Source organism: Anolis sagrei, chromosome 5 (assembly GCF_037176765.1).
Source record: "Anolis sagrei isolate rAnoSag1 chromosome 5, rAnoSag1.mat, whole genome shotgun sequence".
NCBI classification, from domain to species: domain Eukaryota; kingdom Metazoa; phylum Chordata; class Lepidosauria; order Squamata; family Dactyloidae; genus Anolis; species Anolis sagrei.
In genome coordinates this window covers 130994733-131016317 of record NC_090025.1, presented here as the reverse complement: position 1 = coordinate 131016317, position 21585 = coordinate 130994733, and the positions used below count along the sequence as shown (strand labels likewise).

Here is a 21585-nt window from a genome sequence, read left to right as displayed (position 1 = left end):
GTGGCTGAGACAGAGACAGCTTTGTTTTCTGATGGTCCAATGCACACTAATTGTGTTTCATGTAAAAAAAAATGCAAACATTTTGCATAGAATTACCTTTAAAGTTATGTATATAAGTAGTATAAGAGACATAAATAAATGTTATGTTTAGTTTTGGGTCCTATTTGCAAGATATCACATAATGGATGTGCAAATACAGGTTGAGCATTTCTTACATGGAAATTGGAGATAATAAACTCATTGAATTTATTGCTTAGACTTGGGTCTCATCTGTAAGATATCACATTATGGATATGTGTAATGGATTTGCAAGTCAATGTACATTTAATGGGTTATGGAAATCCAAAATCTAAAAGCCACAGAAGTTATTACTCAGATTTGGGTGCCATTTCCAAGATGTCTCATTATGAAGATGTATACAAATGCAGATATTCCAAAATGAAAGATACATACATGTATTGCTTAGACCTGGGTCCCATCTCCAAAGCATTACATTGTGGATATGTAAATACAGGTTGAATATTTCTTATTTGGAAATCCAAAATCTGAAATGCATTCAGCTTATTGCTTAGACTCGAGTCCTGTTTCACAATCCATTGAATTTCTTGATTAGCCTTGGGTTCCATCTCCAAGATATCTCATTATATCCATGCATATAAACACAGCCATTTCCAAATCTAAAATCCAAAACTTGGACGAAACATAAATTAATTTATTGTTTAGACTTGGTTCCCATCTTCAAGCTATCTCATTATATACATATATACCAAACAAATGAATTTGATATTTAGACTTGGGCTCCATCTCCAAGAAATTACATTCCTTTTAAAATGAAACATTAAAGTAATTTAATGTTCAGACTTCCTTCTTCCAAGGTATCTTATTATGTAAAAATATACAAAATTAATTGTAATATTTAGACTTGGGTCCCATCCTCAAGATACCTCATTATATAAACATATATCCAACAGAAATGAACTGAATGTGTAAAATTGGGTCCCCTCCCAAGAACATACAGGAGGGGTTGGGAGAGTTGACCCAGCATAATGGGAGTTGTAGTTCACCCACACCCAGAGAGCTCTGCGAACCCCCAAAACTAGAGGGGTTGGGGTGACCCTGCATGATGGGAGTTTTAGTTCACCCACACCCAGGAAGCACCATGGACCTCACCAGAACATACTGGAGAGATGCCGGGGGGGGGGGGGGACTGACCAGGCATGATGGGAGTTGTAGTTCCCACAGCAAGAGAGCAACGTGAACCCCACCAGAACAAACTGGAGAGGTTGAGGTGACATTGACCCAGCATGATGGGAGTTTAGTTCACCCACAGCCAGAGAGTGCTGTGAACCCCACCAGAACAAATTGGAGGGGTTGGGTTGACCCAGCATGATGGGAATTGTACTTCTCCCCACATCCAGAGAGCACTGTGAACCTCATCAGAACACACTGGGGGGAATGACCCAGCACGATAGGAGTTGTAGTTCTGAAAACATTGGGGGGATTGACCCAGCATGATAGGAGTTGTAGTTCACCCAAACCAAGAGAGCACCACCCCACCAGAACATACTGGAGAGGTTGGATTGACTCTGCATTATGCGAGTTGTACCTCTCCCCACATTCTGAGAGCACTGTTAACCCCAGCAGAACATACTGGAGGGATTGACCCTGCATGATGGGAGTTGTAGTTCACATCCAGAGACCACTGCAAACCCCACCAGAACATGCAGGAGGAGTTGCGGGGATTGACTAAGCATGATGAGAGTTGTAGTACACCCTAACAAAGAGAGCACAGTGAACCCCACCAGAACACACTAGAGGAGTTGAGTTGTCCCAGCATGATGGGAGCTATAGTTCACCCACATCCAGAGAGCGCTGTGAACCAAACCAGAACATACTGGAGGGATTTGGGGAGGGGGGTTGATCTAGTATGATGGGAGTTGCAGTTCACCCACATCCGGAGAGCACTGTGAACCCCACCAGAACATATTGGAGAGGTTGGATTGACCCAGAATGATGGGTGATGTAGTTCATCCATATCCAGAGAGCACTGTGAACCCAACCAGAACATAGTGGAGGGATTTGGGGGGGGGGGGGGATTGACCCAGTATGGTGGGAATTGTAGTTTGCTCACATCCAGAGAACACTGTGAACCCACCAGAACATACTGGAGGGATTGAGGGGAGGGTTGATCCAGCATGATGGGAGTTGTAGTTCTCTTCACATACAGAGTGCCCTGTGCACCCCACCAGAACATACTGGAGGGATGGGAGGGGGGTGTTGACCCAGCATGATGGGAGTTGTAGTACACCCAAACCAAGAGAGCAGTGAACCCCACCAGAACATACTGGAGAGGTTGGATTGACCCAGGGTGATGGGAGTTGCAGTTCATCCATATCCAGAGAGCACTGTGAACCCAACCAGAACATACTGGAGGAATTGGGGTGGGGGGGGTGGGGGGATTGACCCAGCATGATGGGATTGTCGTTTGTTCACATCCAGAGTGCCCTGTAAACCCCACTAGAACATACTGGAGGGATGGGAGGAGGGTGTTGACCCAGCATGATGGGAGTTGTAGTCTACTGGGAAACCCACCAGGGATGGTAGCGCTGGAAAGAGATGCCTCTGCTGGTCCGGGGCGCGCGCGGGAGGAAGCGCAAGGCGGGCGTGAGTCCTCCTCCTCCTCTCTCTGCCCGCGGTGTGTGTTTACCCAGGAGGCCGGAGTGGATGCCTGCACGGAGCGGGAGGAGGGGGCGCGCTCCTCCGGGAGCCATGAATCACCCGGGCCTCCTCCTCCCCCTCCGCCTCCTCCTCCTCTTTCTCGGCCGCCCCCCTCCCTCCCTCCCCGGAACATGGCCGAAGCGGGGCCCGGCTTGCTGGAGCAGCTCAAGGCCTCCGCCGCCTGCTCGTGGCCCTCCCTGTGGGCCCTGTGGCTCTTCGCCCTGCTGCTCCTGGTCTACGCCCTGAGGGTGCCCTTGAGGGTCCACGACAACTGGGCCGCAGGTAAAGCAAGGGAAAAAGGCGGGAGGAGAAGAAGGAGCGCTCTCTCCCTTCAGGAGCCCTCTCGCCAAACTTTTGGGCGCCAAGCTGGGGCAGAAGGGAGGGAGGGAGGGAGAGAGAAAGGAAGGTCCCTCGTGGGGATGGTGGGTTCCCACTCAGGGAGGAAGGCACCCGCCTCCCACAGAGCTTGATTTGATATCCTCGTCCAGGTTGGAAAGTTCTGTTGCTTTGGAAGCAACTTGCTTCTAGCACAGAGAGCACAGAGAGTCCTTTTCTCTTTTCTCTCGCTTTATTTTTATCCTTGGGTTGTTTTTTTTTTTAAAAAAGGAGTAATAGGGAAACACAGCCAACTCTTCTCCTTCACCACAACAGTATTTTTTTTTAAAAAGTGTACAACTGACTCCCCTATATCCACCAATGGTGCATCCACTATCCATTACTCTCTCTCTCTCTCTCTCTCTCTCTATATATATATATTTATATACGTATAAATCTTCTATTTATCTTCTATATTAATAAAAATGTAATGTCCGTTTGTGGGATTAACATAACTAAAAAACCACTGGATGAACTGACACCAAATTTGGACACAATATACCTATCAGGGTTGCCTTTGAAGACTGCTCGGAAACTTCAACTAGTTCAGCAAGAGGCAGCCAGATTGCTCACCGGAGTGGCATACAGGGAGCATACCACCCCCCTGTTGTGTCAGCTCCACTGGCTGCCAATCCAATTCCGAGCACAATTCAAAGTGCTGGTTTTGACCTACAAAACCCTATACGGCTCTGGCCCAGTGTATTTGTCCGAACGGATCTCCCTTTACGTCCCACCCCGGAGTTTAAGATCGGCCGGGGGGGCCCTGCTCTCGACCCCGCCACTGTCACAAGTGAGGTTGGCAGGGACGAGGAGCAGGGCCTTCTCGGTGGCGGCCCCCTGCCTGGAACTCGCTCCCCGGGGAAATCAGAACAACGACCTCACTCCTTTCCTTTAGGAGAAAACTCAAAACATGGATGTGGGACCAAGCGTTTGGTCAAATGAGCAGGTAAAGAATTGACACTATCTAGGAAAGGTATAATGGAATGGGATCTGGAACCCGGAAAGACGAATGCTGAACACGTGAATGTTGTGTTATTGATTGTTAATTGCATTGTGGTTTTATCTATGATAACTGTTTTAATTGTTTCAATTATGATTGTCATTTTGTATAACTGTAATTGTATGGGCGCGGAATGGTGCCTCGTTGTGTAAGCCGCCCTGAGTCCCTCCTTGGGGGTGAGAAGGGCGGGGTATAAGTGCCGGAAATAAATAAATAAATAAATAAACGAGTGACCATCACTCACAAAACACTGAAAAACTCAGCAGAAGAGACTTAAAAGGCAAAAAAAATTTTAAAAATACATTACAACGCATGTGCAAAACCACACATATATATATATATACACAAACACACATATATACACAAATATATACACACATATATAAACACAAACAGATACACAAGCTGGGCCACAGTAATGCATGGCAGGGGACGGCTAGTATATAAATAAAAATGTAATGTTCGTTTGTGGGATTAACATAACTCAAAAACCACTGGGCGAATTGCCACCAAATTTGGACCCAATACACCTAGAAGGCCAACAAATGACTGTTATTCATAAAAACACTGAAAAACACAGCAGAAGAGACTTTAAAAACCAAAAATATGCATTACAACACATGCACAAAACCACATATATACACAAACACACATATATACACAAAAATACACACACATACATATATATACATATACACACACAAAACATATATGCAAACTGGGCACAGCACGCATGCGTAAAAAACACATATATACACATATACACAAATATATACACACATATATGCACACAAAGCACACATACACAGACTGGGCCACAGCACACATGTGCAAAACCACATATATACACAAACACATATCTACACAAAAATACACAAACACACACACATACATACATACATACATATATACACCCACAAACATATACGCAAACTGGGCCACAGCATGCATGCGCAAAACTACATATATACACAAACACAGAGATATACACACATACACAAATAAATACACATATATACACTTATATATGCACACAAAGCACACATACACAGACTGGGCCACAGCACACATGCACAAAATCACATATATACACAAACACACATATATACACATATACACAGATATATATACACATATACACACACACAAAACATATATGCAAACTGGGCCACAGCAATGCGTGGCGGAGACATATAGTCTATATAAATCAAAATGTAATGTTTGTTTGAGGGATAAACATAACTCAAAAACCACTGGACGAATTGACACCAAATTTGGACACAATGCACCTATCAAGCCAACAAGTGACCATCACTCATAAAAACACTGAAAAACACAGCGGAAGGGACTTAAAAAGCCAAAAAATAAAAGATATATTACAACGGATGTGCAAAACCACATATACACACATATAAACATACATACATACACACACAAAACATGTATACACAGACTGGGCCACAGCAATGCATGGCGGAGATGGATAGTCTATATAAATAAAAATGTAATGTTTGTTTGTGGGATTAACATAACTCAAAAACCACTGGACGAATTGACACCAAATTTGGACACAATGCACCTATCAAGCCAACAAGTGACAATCACTCATAGAAACACTGAAAAACACAGCGGAAGATATTTTAAAAGCATTTTTTTTAAAAAAAACATTACAACGCATGTGCAAAACCACATATATACACAAATAAACAAATATATACAGACATATATGCACACACACAAAACACAAATACACAGACTGGGCCGCAGCAATGCATGGCAGGGGATGGCTAGTATTGACTGATTCTTGTCTGTAATTCCCCTGTTGTTTGAGTGTCGTTCTTTATTTACTGTTCTGATTTTAGAGTTTTTAAATACCTGCCTCAGAATATATGGTGGGGAAGTTTCATGTAACCCGTTTGAAGCTCGTCCAGCTTGGGAGTTGGACATTGGTGATGTGACAGTCTCTATCACTTTAGAGCAGAGCTTTCCAAACTATGCATCACAACAAAACGTTACTGTGTTGACTACAGTGTGTAGGTCTGTGACATGGATGTAATAAGAAACCTCTGCATCTATGAGAAATAAGCAATAAACCCTATATTTCAAATATATACACCAGAGTCTCGTTTATCCAACCTTTGCTCATCCAACGTTCTGTATTATCCAATGCAGTCTGCCTCCCGCCCGGATCCACAGCTGTTTCAATACATTGCAATGTTTTGGTGCTAAATTCGTAAATACAGTAGTTACTACATCACGTTACTGTGTATTGAACTGCCTTTTCTGTCAATTTATTGTATAAATGATGTTTGGGTGCATAATTTGTAAAATCTTAACATAATTTGACATTTAATAGGCTTTTCCTTATTCCCTCCTTATTTTTGCTTATCCAACATTCTTCCGTCTTGTTTATGTTGGATAAGGGAGACACTACTGTATATATGAAAGGTTTTCATGAGATATGTTGTGTCCCCACACATTTTCTTACTACAGCTTGTGCATGTATCTCACATAAGGGAGTGGTTTCATTTTTGGTTTGCTGGTAAAACTGAATTACTGTGTTGCAAAATGATGCATGTTTAAAATGTGTGTCACCAACATGAAATGTTTGGAAAGCTTCTTTAGAGTGACACCATGGCAGATGAGACAACAACATTGCCCTCCTCCAATGCATTACTTCTACTTCTTGCTTATTTTCCTGGTGCTTTCTCTGCATTCAAAGAAACATTCCAGCACATTAGCAGTGGGTTTTTTTTTTTTATCGTGTCACAAGTCACTTCTGGTGTGAGAGAATTGGCCGTCTGCAGAGACATTGCCCATGAGACACCTGTGGGAGGCTTCTTTCATGTTCCCTCATGGGAAGCTGGAACTGTCAGATGGGAGCTCACCCGTCTCGTGGATACAAACTGCAAACCTTCAGGTCAGCAATTCAGCCAGCACAAGGGTTTAACCCACTGTGCCACCACAGCTCCTTTAGCAATGCATGCTATGTGACCAGAGCCCCGGCTTGAGTATTTTGCTTGGACTCAATGTCTCTCTGTCTGCTTTTCTGATCAAAGGTTTTTCTAAATAGCATTGTTTGTTGTTGGGAGAAGGACATGAAGACACCCCCAGTCATCAATATGCAAGCTTTGCTACTGCTAGGGCCACTTTGAGAAGATGGGAACAGTCTGAGTATTCAGGGGAACAGCTGCCTCACTAATGGCCTAAAGGCATGTGTAGTCCATGAAATTCTTCTAGTCTAGTGACTACCGTTGCAACTTGTGGTAATGAATTTCATCAGTAAGTTTATCTTATGAAGAAATGCTTCCTTTTGTCCTGAAGCTGAGGCAACAGGATTTACGCCCTCTGCATGAAATTTTGAAATTTCTACATGCAATGGTCCAAATACTTTCTTATTTCTTTATGGGAAGGTTGCTCTAACTCTTTATTTTAGATTGCAACATTAGATACATTTTCCCAGTATATTTTTGTTATGTGCCTTCAAGTAATTTCCAACTTACTGCAACCCTAAGGCTGTAAGCGGCTTTCTTGACGAGATTTGTTTATAGGGAGTTTTACTCTGCCTTCCCCTGAGGTCGAGAGTGTGTGACTTGTCAGGTTAGCCAGTGAGCTTCTCTGGCCAAGCATTGATTCAGAACTGGGTTTACAGCAGTGGTTCTCAACCTTCTTATTGCCGCGACCCCTTTATATAGTTCCTCATGTTGTAGTGACTCCCAACTTTTGCTACTGTTATGAATCTTAATGTAAATATCTGATATGCAGGAAGATATTTTCATTCACTGGACCAAATTTGGCACAAATACCCAGTATGCCAAATCTCAATACTGGAGGGGTTGGGGGGATTGATTTTGTCATTTGGGATTTGTAGTTGTTGGAATTTATAGTTAACCTACAATCAAAGAGCATTTTGAAATCCACCAACAATGGAATTGAATCAAACTTGGCACAGAGAACTCCCATGACCAACAGAAAATACTGGAAGGGTTTGATGGGCTTTTAGAGTTGTAGTTCATCTATATCCAGAGAGCACTGCGGACTCAAACAATGATAAATCTGGACTAAACTTGGCACAAATACTCAACATGCCCAAAATGTGAACACTGGTGAAGTTTGAGGAAAACAGACCTTGACATTTGGGAGTTGTAGTTGCTGGAATTTATAGTTCATCTACAATCAAAAAGCATTCTGAACCCCACCAGCGATAGAATTGGACCAAACATTCCACACATAATCCCCATGCCTTGAAGGGACTCGCTGATGCAAGCCTCCTTCCAGCCTCACACACTTTCCCTCATCCACACATGCACACCACGCTGCCATGCACCAAGCACACCTGATCTCCCCTCCCTGCTTGGAGTCTCAGCAACAGCCCTCCCCTTGGGTGAGAGGCTGGCCAATCACAGTGGAGGAGGCATTTTGGTGGGAAGACTGGCGGACAGATCTTAAGCCTCCTCTGCCAAAGGGGTTCCTAAGACCATCAGAGATATAGGTCTTAGGAACCCCAGAGTCTTAGCCTGATAACCAAACCTCTATACCATGCAGACTCACTGTCCTATCAAAATATTGTTTTATTTGATCTAGCATGTACAGGATCAAGATGTTAATTGCTTTTTTCCAGTTCTTTCATTAGCTAGGGAAAACAGAGTGGTACTCAGTATTTTAAGATATTCACATTTCTGATCACCTAGGCAGGGAAGATGCTCTGAACCCTTTAGGTCCTTCCTGATTGAAATAAACCATTTACTATTATATGTGAACTGACAAGCCATGGTTTGCAATTTCTTTCCAAACCATGGTTGGAAAGTATTTTAATTTAAAAACAAACAGCGTTGTTGTTTTTTTAAAAAAAAAATACTGATGATTGGCAATCAGTTGTGAAAGGAAGCACACACCATATATTGCTGGTTCAAATGTAACTATACTATAGCTTCTGAACCAGTAAACAATTCATTGATTTAAAGTACTGGTGGGAAGAGAGTATGGAAGCTTGGATAAATAATTTGTGGCCTTCCAAATCTTGTTGGACCATAACACCTACAATCTCTTGCTTTGACTATGCTGATGAGAGTTACAAGTGTTCATCCCTGGTTTAAGTGACACTGTTTTCCAAATCATGGAAGATCGGAGTAAAATTTTCCTTTGAGGTCTTCTCCCTGCTTGGAATATTTGTTTAGCCACAGTTTGTATTAACTTGCACTTTTACTAAATCTCATTTGTTGTTTTCTTGTCAATTTGGCTAGATTTTAGATGTCATGTTAGAACTTTTCGTAGTCTGTTTGGAATTTCTTGTGTCATTTGGTGTTACCCACAAATTTGGCTGCCCCACTATTCACCAAAAACAAACTACTTATATTAAGTTGTTCTATTCCTGGTACAGATTTAGTATTTAATGTATCCCCATTGCATAATGGAATTTGAGGTATTTATTTTTGCTCCTCAATTTACATTTTAAACCAGTAATTCACCATTGTAAAAAAATGTTGTTTTATGCAGGATGTTGTCAAAAGTGTTTTGAATTGTCATCAAAGTTTGTTGGATTAATTTCTACATTGTCCCATTACAGAAGTCATACTAATGCTACTTCAGCAACACTTGCTCTTTTTCAGGGATAGGGAAAGTGCAGTCTATAGTCTTCATGGGGAACCTAACCCTTTTCTTGTATAATTTGTCTTGCTGTCCCCCGATTCCTCCCAGTTTTGGAGATTTAGAATTGATTTCTATCATATAGCACACTCGCCTCACTATCTCTCTTTACTTTCTGAAGTGTCAAAATGCCCCATTAAACTTTCATCTGAAGTGATCTTCCCGTTGCAATTTTCAGCACAAAAATGGGATTATTGGAGGGAAGGATGTTAAAGGCAAAGATGAAGTATTTTGGCCACATAATGAAAAAACAGGAAATATTAGAGAAGACAATTATGCTGGCGAAAATGGAAGGAAAAAGGAAGATGGGCTGACCAAGGGCAAGATGGGTGGATAGTATCTTTGAAGTGACTGGCTTGATCTTGAAGGAGCTGGGGTTGGCAACAGCCAACAGGGAGCTCTGGCGTGTGCTGGTCCATGAGATCACGAAGAGTCAGAAGCGACTGAACGAATGAACAACAAAATATATATTAATTAAAGTTTTGTATGTTGCTGTGTTGGTTTTAATAATACAGAATCCACTTTGAGTCCCAGTATTGCAAAAAAGGTGGATCTCATGAATATTATTATTGTTGTTTTTGTTGTAGATTGTTCATATTATGTCATTTTTATATGCCTCTAAGGGCATTATAAAATTTAAGGTACTGTATTCCATGTGGCCAATCACTTGGTTACTATATTTAATGTCTAGTTTAATACTAATGCCAGATTAGTTCCTGTAATCAATATTTTTTAATTCTGATTTTAAAAATCCTCTAATTTTGCGTTTTAACACCACATTTACATGGATTTCACTGTGAAGATTAGCATTTGACCATATATCAATGGAATGTGTGACTAGATTTAATGATTAATCCTTTATTTTGCGTATGCAGAAGATTCACACACACTGATCAGATCTACATGTATAACTCTTGCTCTTCCAGCTGGCCTTGGAAACTCTTTTACTCTTATATAGACTTGTTATTACAGCTCTGTTATGTTATTACAGTCCTCTTCAGCTGAGTCATTCTTTTTCCCCCCTTGAAATGACTCAAACACAATTCAGGTGCAAAGGAAGTCTAAAAATGGACAACATTTGGTCTATGGCTTTTAAAGTGCCCAATCACAATGGCTTCTTCAGGCTTTCAGTGAAGAGTAGTTACAGTGCATTATGTGGCATGCGTATAATATATTAAAGCACTTCTTTGTGGTGGTGGCAATAAACAGATTCTGTAGGCTTATAAAGTGTGCTCACCTGCAGCTTGTCTTCAACATTTTATCCATTCATAAATTTGTTTTTTTCCCTCGCAGTTATATAAGAAAATTAAAGGGTAAATGTGCCACTAAATGCTATTTTACTGAATTTCCTTCAGTCAGTTCAAAGCAATATATACAGCTCTTTGCTTTTTCAGTTTATCCTCACAACAAGCTTGTGAATTAAGTCAATCTGAGATGGATCAACACTTTTATATAATCCAGTTTCTGAATCCAGATTATCTGCCTTGAAGTGGGTTATATGAGTTGACACAGTTCAAAGCAGATAATCTGTATTCAGCAACTAGATTATATGGCAGTGTAGATGGCGCCTGAGAAAGAGTGTCTGGTCCAAGGTTATCTATTGAGTTTAAGGAATTCAAGTACTGTAATCACTATTCTGACTAGCAACCCGAGTTTTAGCATTCCCCTAGTTTTCTAAAAGACTAAGGAGAAAGTTAAACATATGTGCACAGAGATTAAGTTCTTAGTGAACATAGTGTGAGTCTATAGGTGGGCAGAAGGTTTGCAGGGTTAACTGCAGGTATTGGTTTGATAAATATTATCTCTAGGTCTTCCTGTGTGATTCTGTAGTCAACTTCCACTGGAAGTTGTCACAGTGACCTAGAGAGTCCTAGATACATGTTCTCTGCAATAAAATATTATCTGATTTTTTCCACTTATGCAAAGGCCCCATGTCTCCTATCCTCATGAAAGTAGAGGGCCTGCTTTCTTAACATCTTACGTAATAACATGCTATTAGCCACAAACTAGGAAATGAGTGATGTAAAGTACTCTCTAGTATTTGAATGATTGCTAGCTGGGAAAGAAAACAGTACAGTCATTGTGTCTGGCAAGAAACTAGAAGTAAGCACCCAAAGATAAATTTATCCTTGTCTTACTTCAAAATTATAGGAATCATGTATTTTAATCCTGATAATTGAATGAAACATTATCTTAAAGCTTCTGGTTTTCTTAAAGCTTTCTGGATATGGCATGGGTTATATCTTCTTTACGATTTGTGTTTGTTAAAAAGCTTAACCCTTTGCTTAAAACACATACATACACACTTAAATGTGGTTAGAAGTAACAATTTAAGATAGTTAGCCACAATACAAGGCTAAATTACATGTCCCTTAAGTCCAATTGATTCAATGAGTTCAAGTCACATGGTGGTGTGATGGATTGTGGCCCGCCTTACTCAAATATATTAAAACGTAGGGAATTAATTACTGGTATACAATAAGAGTAATATATACTTTACAAAGCTTATGGTAAACCAGTGAAAGAAGTGCCTGAGTAGCTTTTGTATACAGGAAAGCTGATAAAAATGAAATGTGTCTAGTTAAAAATAATTGTGACAGTTTCATTTGGGTTTTGTTCAGTTAATTTTGTTTTTATACTGAATATATGATCTCATCTTTGTCAGTTTGGATTGTAATTGAGATTGTGTTGTATTGTACTGCTAGATCCAGCCATTTTCCTTATTTTAACGAAGTGCAATATTCAGAAGAAGAAGAAAAAATGAAGAAGGCAAGCAGTGCATGTGACAGGCAGAAACTAGATACAAAGTTTAACAACATATAAGAAATACTTAGCCAATGGGAAAAGATGAGAACTAAGGGCCCTTCTACAGAGTAGCAGCAGCAGTAATAATAATATACTTTAATTATAGTCTGCTGTATCCCCAAGGGGACTCAGAGTGGATTACAGAATATATATGGCAAACATTTAATGCCCTTATATAATTAACAACAAAGACAAACAGGACACCAGTAATTTTTCATGTGGAATATTTGAGCTTGAGAAAACTTGAGGAAGGCTTTTTCTGAGGAAACTGGTATTGACAAGGAACTAGGGAGGTAATGGAGAAGACCTATTCAACTTGTATGCAGAACATATCATGTGATAAGTGGGGCTTGACGAATCCAAGGCTGGAGTTAAAATTGCTGGAAGAAACATTAACAACCTTAGATACGCAGATGATACCACTTTGATGGCCAAAAGCGAGGAGGAGCTGAAGAGCCTTCTAACCAAGGTGAAAGAAGACAGTGAAAAAGCTGGGTTGCAGTTAAACATAAAAAACCAAGATTGTAGCAACCAGACTGATTGATAATTGGCAAATAGAGGGAGAAAAAGTGGAGGCAGTGACAGACTTTGTATTTCAAGGTGCAAAGATTACTGCAGATGCAGACTGTAGCCAGGAAATCAGAAGACATTTACTTCTTGGGAGGAGAGCAATGACCAATCTCTATAAAACAGTGACAAGTAGAAACATCACACTGGCAACGAAGATCCACATAGTTAAAGCAATGGTATTCCCTGCAGTAACCTATGGATGTGAGAGCTGGACCATAAGGAAGGCTGAGCAAAGGAGGATAGATGCTTTTGAACTGTGGTGCTGGTGGAAAATTCTGAGAGTGCCTTGGACCGTAAGAAGATCAAACCAGTCCATCCTCCAAGAAATAAAGCCTGACTGCTCACTGGAGGGAATGATATTAGAGACAAAGATGAAGTAGTTTGGCTACATAATGAGAAGACAGGAAAGCTTAGAGAAGACAATGATGCTGGGAAAAATGGAAGGAAAAAGGAAGAGGGGCCGACCAAGGGCAAGATGGATGGATGGTATCCTTGAATTGACTGGCTTGACTTTGAAGAAACTGGGGGTGACCACAGCCGAGAGGGAGCTCTGGTGTGGGCTGGTTCATGAGGTCAAGAAGAGTCAGAAGTGACTGAATGAATAAACAACAACAACAAACACAGGTTCTCCCAGCTGGGATGGCTGCTGGTCATGCTGACTGCAAAAGTCATTTGAAGCTGCAGTCCAAAAAGTCACTTTCCAATGCACTAGGAAAGTAGACGTCTACTGGTGGTATATGATGATTTAGGGGATCACTTTTCAAGTCTATTTTTACCAGTTGAGTGCAGGAGTATCTTCACATCATTTTCTTCAAATGGTGCCATGGTTATTTTTAGAGTCTGTGGGGGGGGGGGGGGGGAAGAGAGATTGAGAGAGAGATCTTGATGGAGCTCTGTAGCCAAAAAGAGGAAAAAGAACTGGACATCCAGCTATTCGTATGAAAATAATTTAAATATATATTTATTATGTCTCAGCCTGCAGGGGTAGGAGTCTATTGAAGGGTTCTGTGACCAAGAAAATCTGGGGACCACTGTCCCAGAAAAAGATTTAGCATTTGATTGACTGGCATTTCTTTGCTTAAATCTTTTCAGGAGTTATTTATTCATTTGATTAATATTTAAGTTTTTTAAAAGTCTGAAACAAATAAGCAGAAGAACTAATTAAAAGATACTTTCCTGAATTATGTGCCTATATTCTTCAGGTTATTGTTTTCTCTCACTCTTGTTTTGTCAATATAGGTCTTTGAATATGTCCTGCTTCTTGTAAATAAAGCACAGTATTGGCTGTGTTTCATGTGGTGGCTAAAAATGGTTTACAGTACACATGGGTACGTTATCTGATTGTGTCATAAATTCATCAAGTGAAACTAAGCTGTGATGTGTTTTCCATTACAGTACTAATGTAATAATGTAATAATGCTACATCTAAGGGAATTTCCAATTATCTTGACTGAAGATGCATCTACATTGTGGAATTAATACTGTTTGACACCACTCTAGCTGCTATGGCTCAATGTTATAAGATCACGGGAGTCGTAGTTTACAAGGTCTTTTATATTCTTCGCCAAAAAGTGCTGGTGCCTCACCAACCTACAAATCCCAAATTACATAGCATATTGTGATGGGTTGCAAAACCAATTAGTTGAAGGAATCACTGAAAGGGAATCTGAAGGCCTTAAGGGACTGATAAACTCCTGGAAGAAGCACAAATACTTGGAGTGCTTCTGCCTGTATCTGTGAAAATTCGTGCAGACAAACTGTGTTGACTGCTGAATTCAAATTAGCTAACCTATTTAATAACAGATAGGTCTATTTTAACCATTTTGTGTACATTCTTGAGTGAATTAAAAATTAACTTAAGTGTAAATGTTCTTGAAACCTAATACTGAAAGAATACCTAATAACAATGAAGTGTCATAATGAATTAATTACACGAATTACGTTTCAGATTATTGCTTGTAAAAGTCATGTTGCAGGCAAGGGACTATCTAAAGATAAGTGGGTGGTGTTGGTGATGGTGGTAGTTTGCACAGTTTTCTTTCTATATGGAAGGCATTGCATTATAAATTTTCCTAACTATAATTTTGAAACTTCCCAAAGTTTACTAAACTTTTGCAAAGTTTATTCTAAATATCATATATTAGTTACTATGCATATACAACTGATGGTTTTAAGTTTAGATAGACAATTATATTTGAATATAGAGAAGCAGAATGAGTATGTTATGATTTTAAAAATGAAGTGTTAAATATGTATCCAATGTGTGCTTGCCTTGTACATATTATACATGCCCCTTAATTTTATCTTTTTATTCTACTAACTTAATAGCAAGTCTACCATAGGATTTTCTTGGCAAGCAATTTTTTTGGCTGAGAGCTCTTCCACACAGCCACATAACACAGAATATCAAGGCAAATAATCCATAAAATCTGCTTTGAACTGGATTTTCTGAGTCCACATTGCCATATAATCCAGTTCAATGTGAATTTTATACAGCTGTGTGGAATGGGCCTGAGAGAGTAGGACTTACCAAAGGTTGCTCGATGGGTTCTCATGCCAGAGGGGGGATTTGAACCCTGGTCCTAGTCCAACACTCAAACAGCTATACTATGCTGGCTCTCAGTTCACTTATTTTTTATTTGTTGCATTAATATCATTAACTCATTAATGAATTTTCTTAAATGGATGCCTAATTAGATTTCAATAGAAATTAGTCTCCTGTGGGCTAGATAAAGTGGGGTATAAATAAATATAGTAAAAATTAAAATTAAAAATAAAATTTTAGGGGACTCATTTTTAATTATTTCCATTCTTATAATAAACATATATAAAATATATTTTTATAGAGAATGGGCAAGGTGTTATGTATACCAGACACTAGAGGTCAGTCTTTAAACACTGCAAAATTCAATATCCCTGACCCCTGGAGCTGAGAAAAGGTAGCGTAGGAAATGTAGTGTGTGCTTATGGTGTGTGTATGAGACATTTACATTTTTAAAAAGTGGAAAACAATCCAGTGCAAAACACACATCCCTGGTATTTCTTTTGCCCTTCACTTTTTAGACACATAAGAGTCTTTTATGGTGATATATGGTTTATATAATCAGATATTAGGTGACAATATGTAAAGTGATCATGTGATATCAAGGTTATAATGGGTAGGGTAGAGTTAGTAAACCTGGGTTCATTTGGCTTTTTTGTTGATTTGTAATGCATTTGGGGACAGAACAGCTATCCAGAGAAAATATCCTGATTGCTGGGCTGTTAAGGTACATTTCTAAGGAATTTCTATTTACTTGGAATGGCAGAAACCTAAATTTAATACAATGATAGTAGAATAAAAATCCTCATTGGTGCAGTTGTGATAGTTTGTTCCACCTCACCATGGAGCTATGATACCTACATTTTGTATTATACTACTCTTCTAATACTTTGAAAATTAGTTTGTGGTTCTGGAAGATACTTTACCTGCACAATAATGTCTTTAATTAATTAAAAACCATAAAAATAATGAAACTATGTGCTCTCATAGGTGTGAATGAATAATAGTCATGGACATGGAAGAGGTTAATTTTGATGGGGCAAATGGACTGTTCATTAAATGTTTATTTAATGAACTATCAATGTCCATTAAAACTGTCCATTAAAATGCTGGCTTAGAGATGAAATTACAGTCTTTAATGAACCAAGACTGGACTGCTTTCTTTAACCATTTACAGTTCTATAGAGATAGCTGTAGTATTTAAACTGATAGAGATATCCTAACAACAATAATTTAGAATACAGTCAGTACTCTTACAACACAGTTGTTAGATTTCAGCATTCGATGCCATTCTTTTATTAGAAATGAGTAACACTGAAAATTACTTTTGAATATGTACAGAGAGAAAGCCAAATGTACAGGGAAAATGTGATAAATTGGACTTTGAATGTTGGTTTCAGAATAATTCCTCCTGAAGAAGGCTAGATGAAGAATGGAAAGGGTGACTAAATCAGTTTTGAAAATGTATCATTCTTTATTTCCATTGTGTACAATGAAAAATGCAAGACATGTTAGATTTCCAGAGGAAAATTGTTCCTGCTGCTCAATGATTTTTAAAATAATGTTGAATAATGATTCCTAGACACAGTGAAACAGTATGATGTAGGAATTCATTGTTTATTTTGTTTGACATAAAATACATCTGCACAATGAGCGTATTTAACTTCCTTTCATTTTGTTGCAAGGATAACATTTTCTTGATGACATAAATATTCCTTGGGATCCCAGTATGAATTCAAAGCAAAAGTCTGTATTATACAGATTGGGTATAATCTTGGGACTACTGGGACTTCTTCCTCCCATTTTGTTTCCATATATGATATCATAATTATATATTTATATTACATGTAATATTATTAATAATATTACGATATAATGGTATAGTGCAATATAGCAATGTTTAATGCTGATATTGTACTATGCTAATAATATATTGTATGTAATATATACCTTGTAAGCCACTCTGAGTCTCCTTCGGGGTGAGAAGGGTGGCATATAAATGTCGTAAATAAATAAATAAAGACAATGAAATCCTCAGGGTCATTCCATACAGCCCTATATTCCAGAATATCAAGGCAGAAAACCCCACATTATCTGAGTGTGGATTCAGATAGCCCAGTTCAAAGCAGATATCGTGGGATTTTCTGCCTTGATATTCTGGGATATAGGGCTGTGTGGAAGGGTCCTTAGTCTCCAGAGCAGCGGAAATAAACTTGCCACTCTCCTCAATGTGACATCTTTTAGATAAAGTATTTAAACATTATCATGTCCCCTCTCAGCCTTGTATTCTCCAAGGTAAACATACATTGTTGAATAACCTGATAATATCAGCAAATGGAAAAATAAACAAGCAGAGCTATGTTCTTTTCAGGAGAAAAGAAGGTAAGCTTTTTTGTAAGACATATTCATAAATACTCATGTATAAGTCTAGAAATTTGAGTCCAAAAATCACCCTGCCCCAAAACAAAACAAAACAAAAAACCCTGGGTTAACAAATCCACTTGCCAATATGAGAACTTTACCTGAACTTGTATAAAAAAGGGAACTATCATCTTATCTGAGCAGAGTGGTGAAAGGCAAGAGCCTCGTTCCTCCTGGGAGAAACTAAAATAAACAACACCCCCTCAACTCTTTCCACCATGGCTCTGCTCTTGGCCTTTTTGAATACCTGGGCAGGGAAATGTGGCAGCAATAAGGATGGCTGGCCTCCCAAAGAAGCATTGATAATTTTCCCTCTCAATGGAAGGACCACCGACTAATCCATGGGTCACATCAAAATCCATAATTTTGGCCCCCAAAACCTTCCCTCAATTTATACATGAGGTTGACTTATACATGGGTGGATACAGTGAGTAAATTGTTCTCTCATATTTTAATCAACAATGAATCTTATGTCATTTTAAAGGTTTATCCATTTTGTAACTAGAGGCCACAGCATCATACAGTACATTTATCAACACCAAGGATAAAAAGCAGGATAAAAACATGTTATCTTGTTTCAGTTCGATTCCTTTTTCAAGAATGGCTTCTTTCTGTTTAGCTGGAGTATCTGGAGTCAGTATCACATAATTTAGCAAATAGTATTTCAGAAATAATACTGAAATAATAATATATAAAATTATATATTAAGATATATAATAATAAAATAATGTTACTACCTAGAATGTCAGAAGATAATTCATTTGCTTCTCTTCTAGTTTAGAATATATGCTTTCATTTACCAGTAAAGCCCTTCAGCACTCTACTCAGGACAAACAGGCCATTCAGTTTGCAAATTACTTTGTTTCTGATAAGGATTTTTGCAAGAGTTTGTTTGCTTATACAGTGTCAGGATCCTTGTGCTATCAGTAGCAACTGTTCTTGAATTGTAGTTCACTGTTAATAATTTGTAGTTTCCTTAATTTATTTCAAACTCTACTGTTTAATCCATATCAACCACCTGCATATTTGTATAAAAAAGGATAGTAGTCTCTGCATCCAGAATAATCCAAGAATAACTTGAGTCCAGAATGTAGTTGCCAGGTTTTCAAAATAACAGTAATGGTAGTCAAAATTAATGATGCATAAGATGAACAATTAATTTTCTGTATTTATGGAAATCTATGTTTTCTTTCTTAACATTCATCCACAGTACCAAATCTGTTTCAGTTATACCATAAGTATCTGTATTGACAGTGAGAGTCAAGTGTACTCTCTTGATCCTGCAACATGGCCTCATCTTTTCTCAAAATGTCCACACACACCTATATCGGATTGTTGGCACCCTGTTCAGTCTATATAACAGAACATTATTTCCAGTTCTCAAGTAAGACACATCCTGTATAATAAGAGACACCTGCTAGCCGTATAAGGGACAAGCTTTCTAACCTTCAAATAGGAAACATCCCCCATAATAAGGGACTACTCCAGAAAAGCTGTCTTCATAGTGTCCAAACTTGTCTATTTTTATTGTGCTGTGGTGGAGAAAGATAATTGCCCTTCTGGAATAAATAAGACAGGTCTTGGAGGTTATTCCTTGTGAAACTCCTTGTGAAAGGGAGGGTAGTGCAGCTGAAATTGCTGCTAAGTTTAACTGCAGGGCTTCTCTAGATCTGGTGTTTTTCAGGGCTTGTTTGCTGTTAGATTTGTGAAATGGACTGTGACTTGACAGGATTGCTGTATTAGGAGATGGATATTCACCTTCAGATTTCTCCAAGGCAAACAGTGCCAGGATTGCTGATTGAGGTCAGTGATAAGGATCACTACAGCATTTTTTTTTTGTAAAATGTTGCAAAACCTGTTCTGAAATAAACACACATGATGGTCCTATTTCTGCTCAAGTTTGTTGGCAGTGGAAAAGCTTTCTAAGCAAACAGTACTGAATCTTCTTTGAATAACAGCTGTGATGGTCTGTCCAGGTAAAGAAAATATTTATAATATACTGATTAATTTGTGGACAAATTATAAAAGTGCATATTTGTGTTTTCATTCATGCTTCTGGACAGAGGCTGCATTTATGACAAGGCAATCAGTCATACTCTTTCCCTTCTTTTGTCTCCACTTCTCTTTGGTGATCAAAGCTTTGTTTTGATATTTTTAATTTGGTTTCATATGCTTTGGTTTAAAAATTGTAAGAAGTCTCACAATTTTCTGGGTTTTTAAAAATTGTTTGAAAAATCTATATAAGGAATCTGAACTTTACTTTTGTCCATAAAGAAAATGTGACTTGCACATGCAGTCTAGCTCCCTACAGTATTTTCAATTCAGAGCTCAACCTGAAGATATTATTCTGATAAATATTTTACTCAGACAAAGCAAATTCATACAATAAGAATCATACCTTTTGTTTTTGGGAGTTATTGTACAACTTTGCAAATGCTGATCTGGCTGTTAACAACTATTTTTGTTAGAGGAATTTATTATTCAACTAGAATACAGTGGAATTTTTGTGGCATGGAGGTGAAGAGACAAAAAACGCTTCTTTCAGTAGGAAGCTGCTCAGTAGAAGGTTCTGTAATCTTCGTTTTCCAACATCTGATTCCTGATGTAGTCTCTTCTGGTATATATTGTCTTACACATCTTTCAAACATTGTGCCTCATATGGACAAGGTTCCTGAGGAACGGACACTGAGTGCCTCCTCTGTCTAAGAGAACATCACAATATCCGTTCCCATTGACAGGCCTTCATTACACAAGCACACCAGAATGCTTTATGCCTTTAGGGAGAAGCTTTTAAATTACACTATGTAACAAATTTGAAAAAAAAGTGTTATTTCTTGTTTAATTGTGCGGTACTTACTTTGAGATTAGTTGTTATACTCCAGAATCTTCATTTTTGTGGTTGCCACAAACTATGTTGAGTTGGTTGAGACTCTGTGAGATATTAATTGAAAAACTATAGCAACATGTGCTGCAGGATGTCCTGCAAAAACTTTTTTTTTGCAGTTTAATATTTTTCCCGGTGTTTTTATGATAAAATCAATTAGGAAATGACATTTATAATTCTGGAACAAAATTGAGTTTCAAAGTGTTATCAGATATCGCTCAGAGAACAGGGCTTTCTACAACCTTGACTTTGATCATGAAACCTCAGTCCCATTGAGCTCAGTTGCTGCACATGACATTTGGCTCCTCAGTCCAAGAGTCTTTTGAATCAGTCCCTCATGCAGATCTCAGCTACATCTGAACAGCTGCTGCTAAACATCAGCAGCTGTATTTCCACCTCTTGATAGTTTCCACAGGAAAACATACCTTGGAGCCAACATTGCTGTCCTAGTTCAAAATTAACAAACCCGCTATTGTTCTCCTGAGAGCTCAATAGTTACCCCAAAGCTATTCCTAGAATCAATATCAGGTGGAACTACATCAGAGGAAAATTGTCCAAGTGGACAAATAAGGAGGCAGACACAAGGCTGTCTTCCCATAAACCTGTGTAGTATATTTACTGAGC

General features: G+C 38.8%; 1 protein-coding gene across 3 annotated transcripts in view; it reads left to right on the top strand.

The window, feature by feature from the left end:
• The first annotated feature begins 2715 nt into the window (after positions 1-2715).
• Positions 2716-21585, top strand: part of ST7 (suppression of tumorigenicity 7) — a 128839-nt gene continuing 109969 nt past the window's right edge. The window contains exon 1 of one of the 3 annotated variants that reach the window (XM_060777693.2): positions 2716-3000. In XM_060777693.2, the coding sequence (XP_060633676.1) occupies positions 2850-3000 (151 nt within the window). In that variant the 5' untranslated portion in view covers positions 2716-2849. The remainder of the gene's footprint in view (positions 3001-21585) is intronic. The other 2 variants (XM_060777692.2, XM_060777690.2) reach the window with 2 other exon arrangements.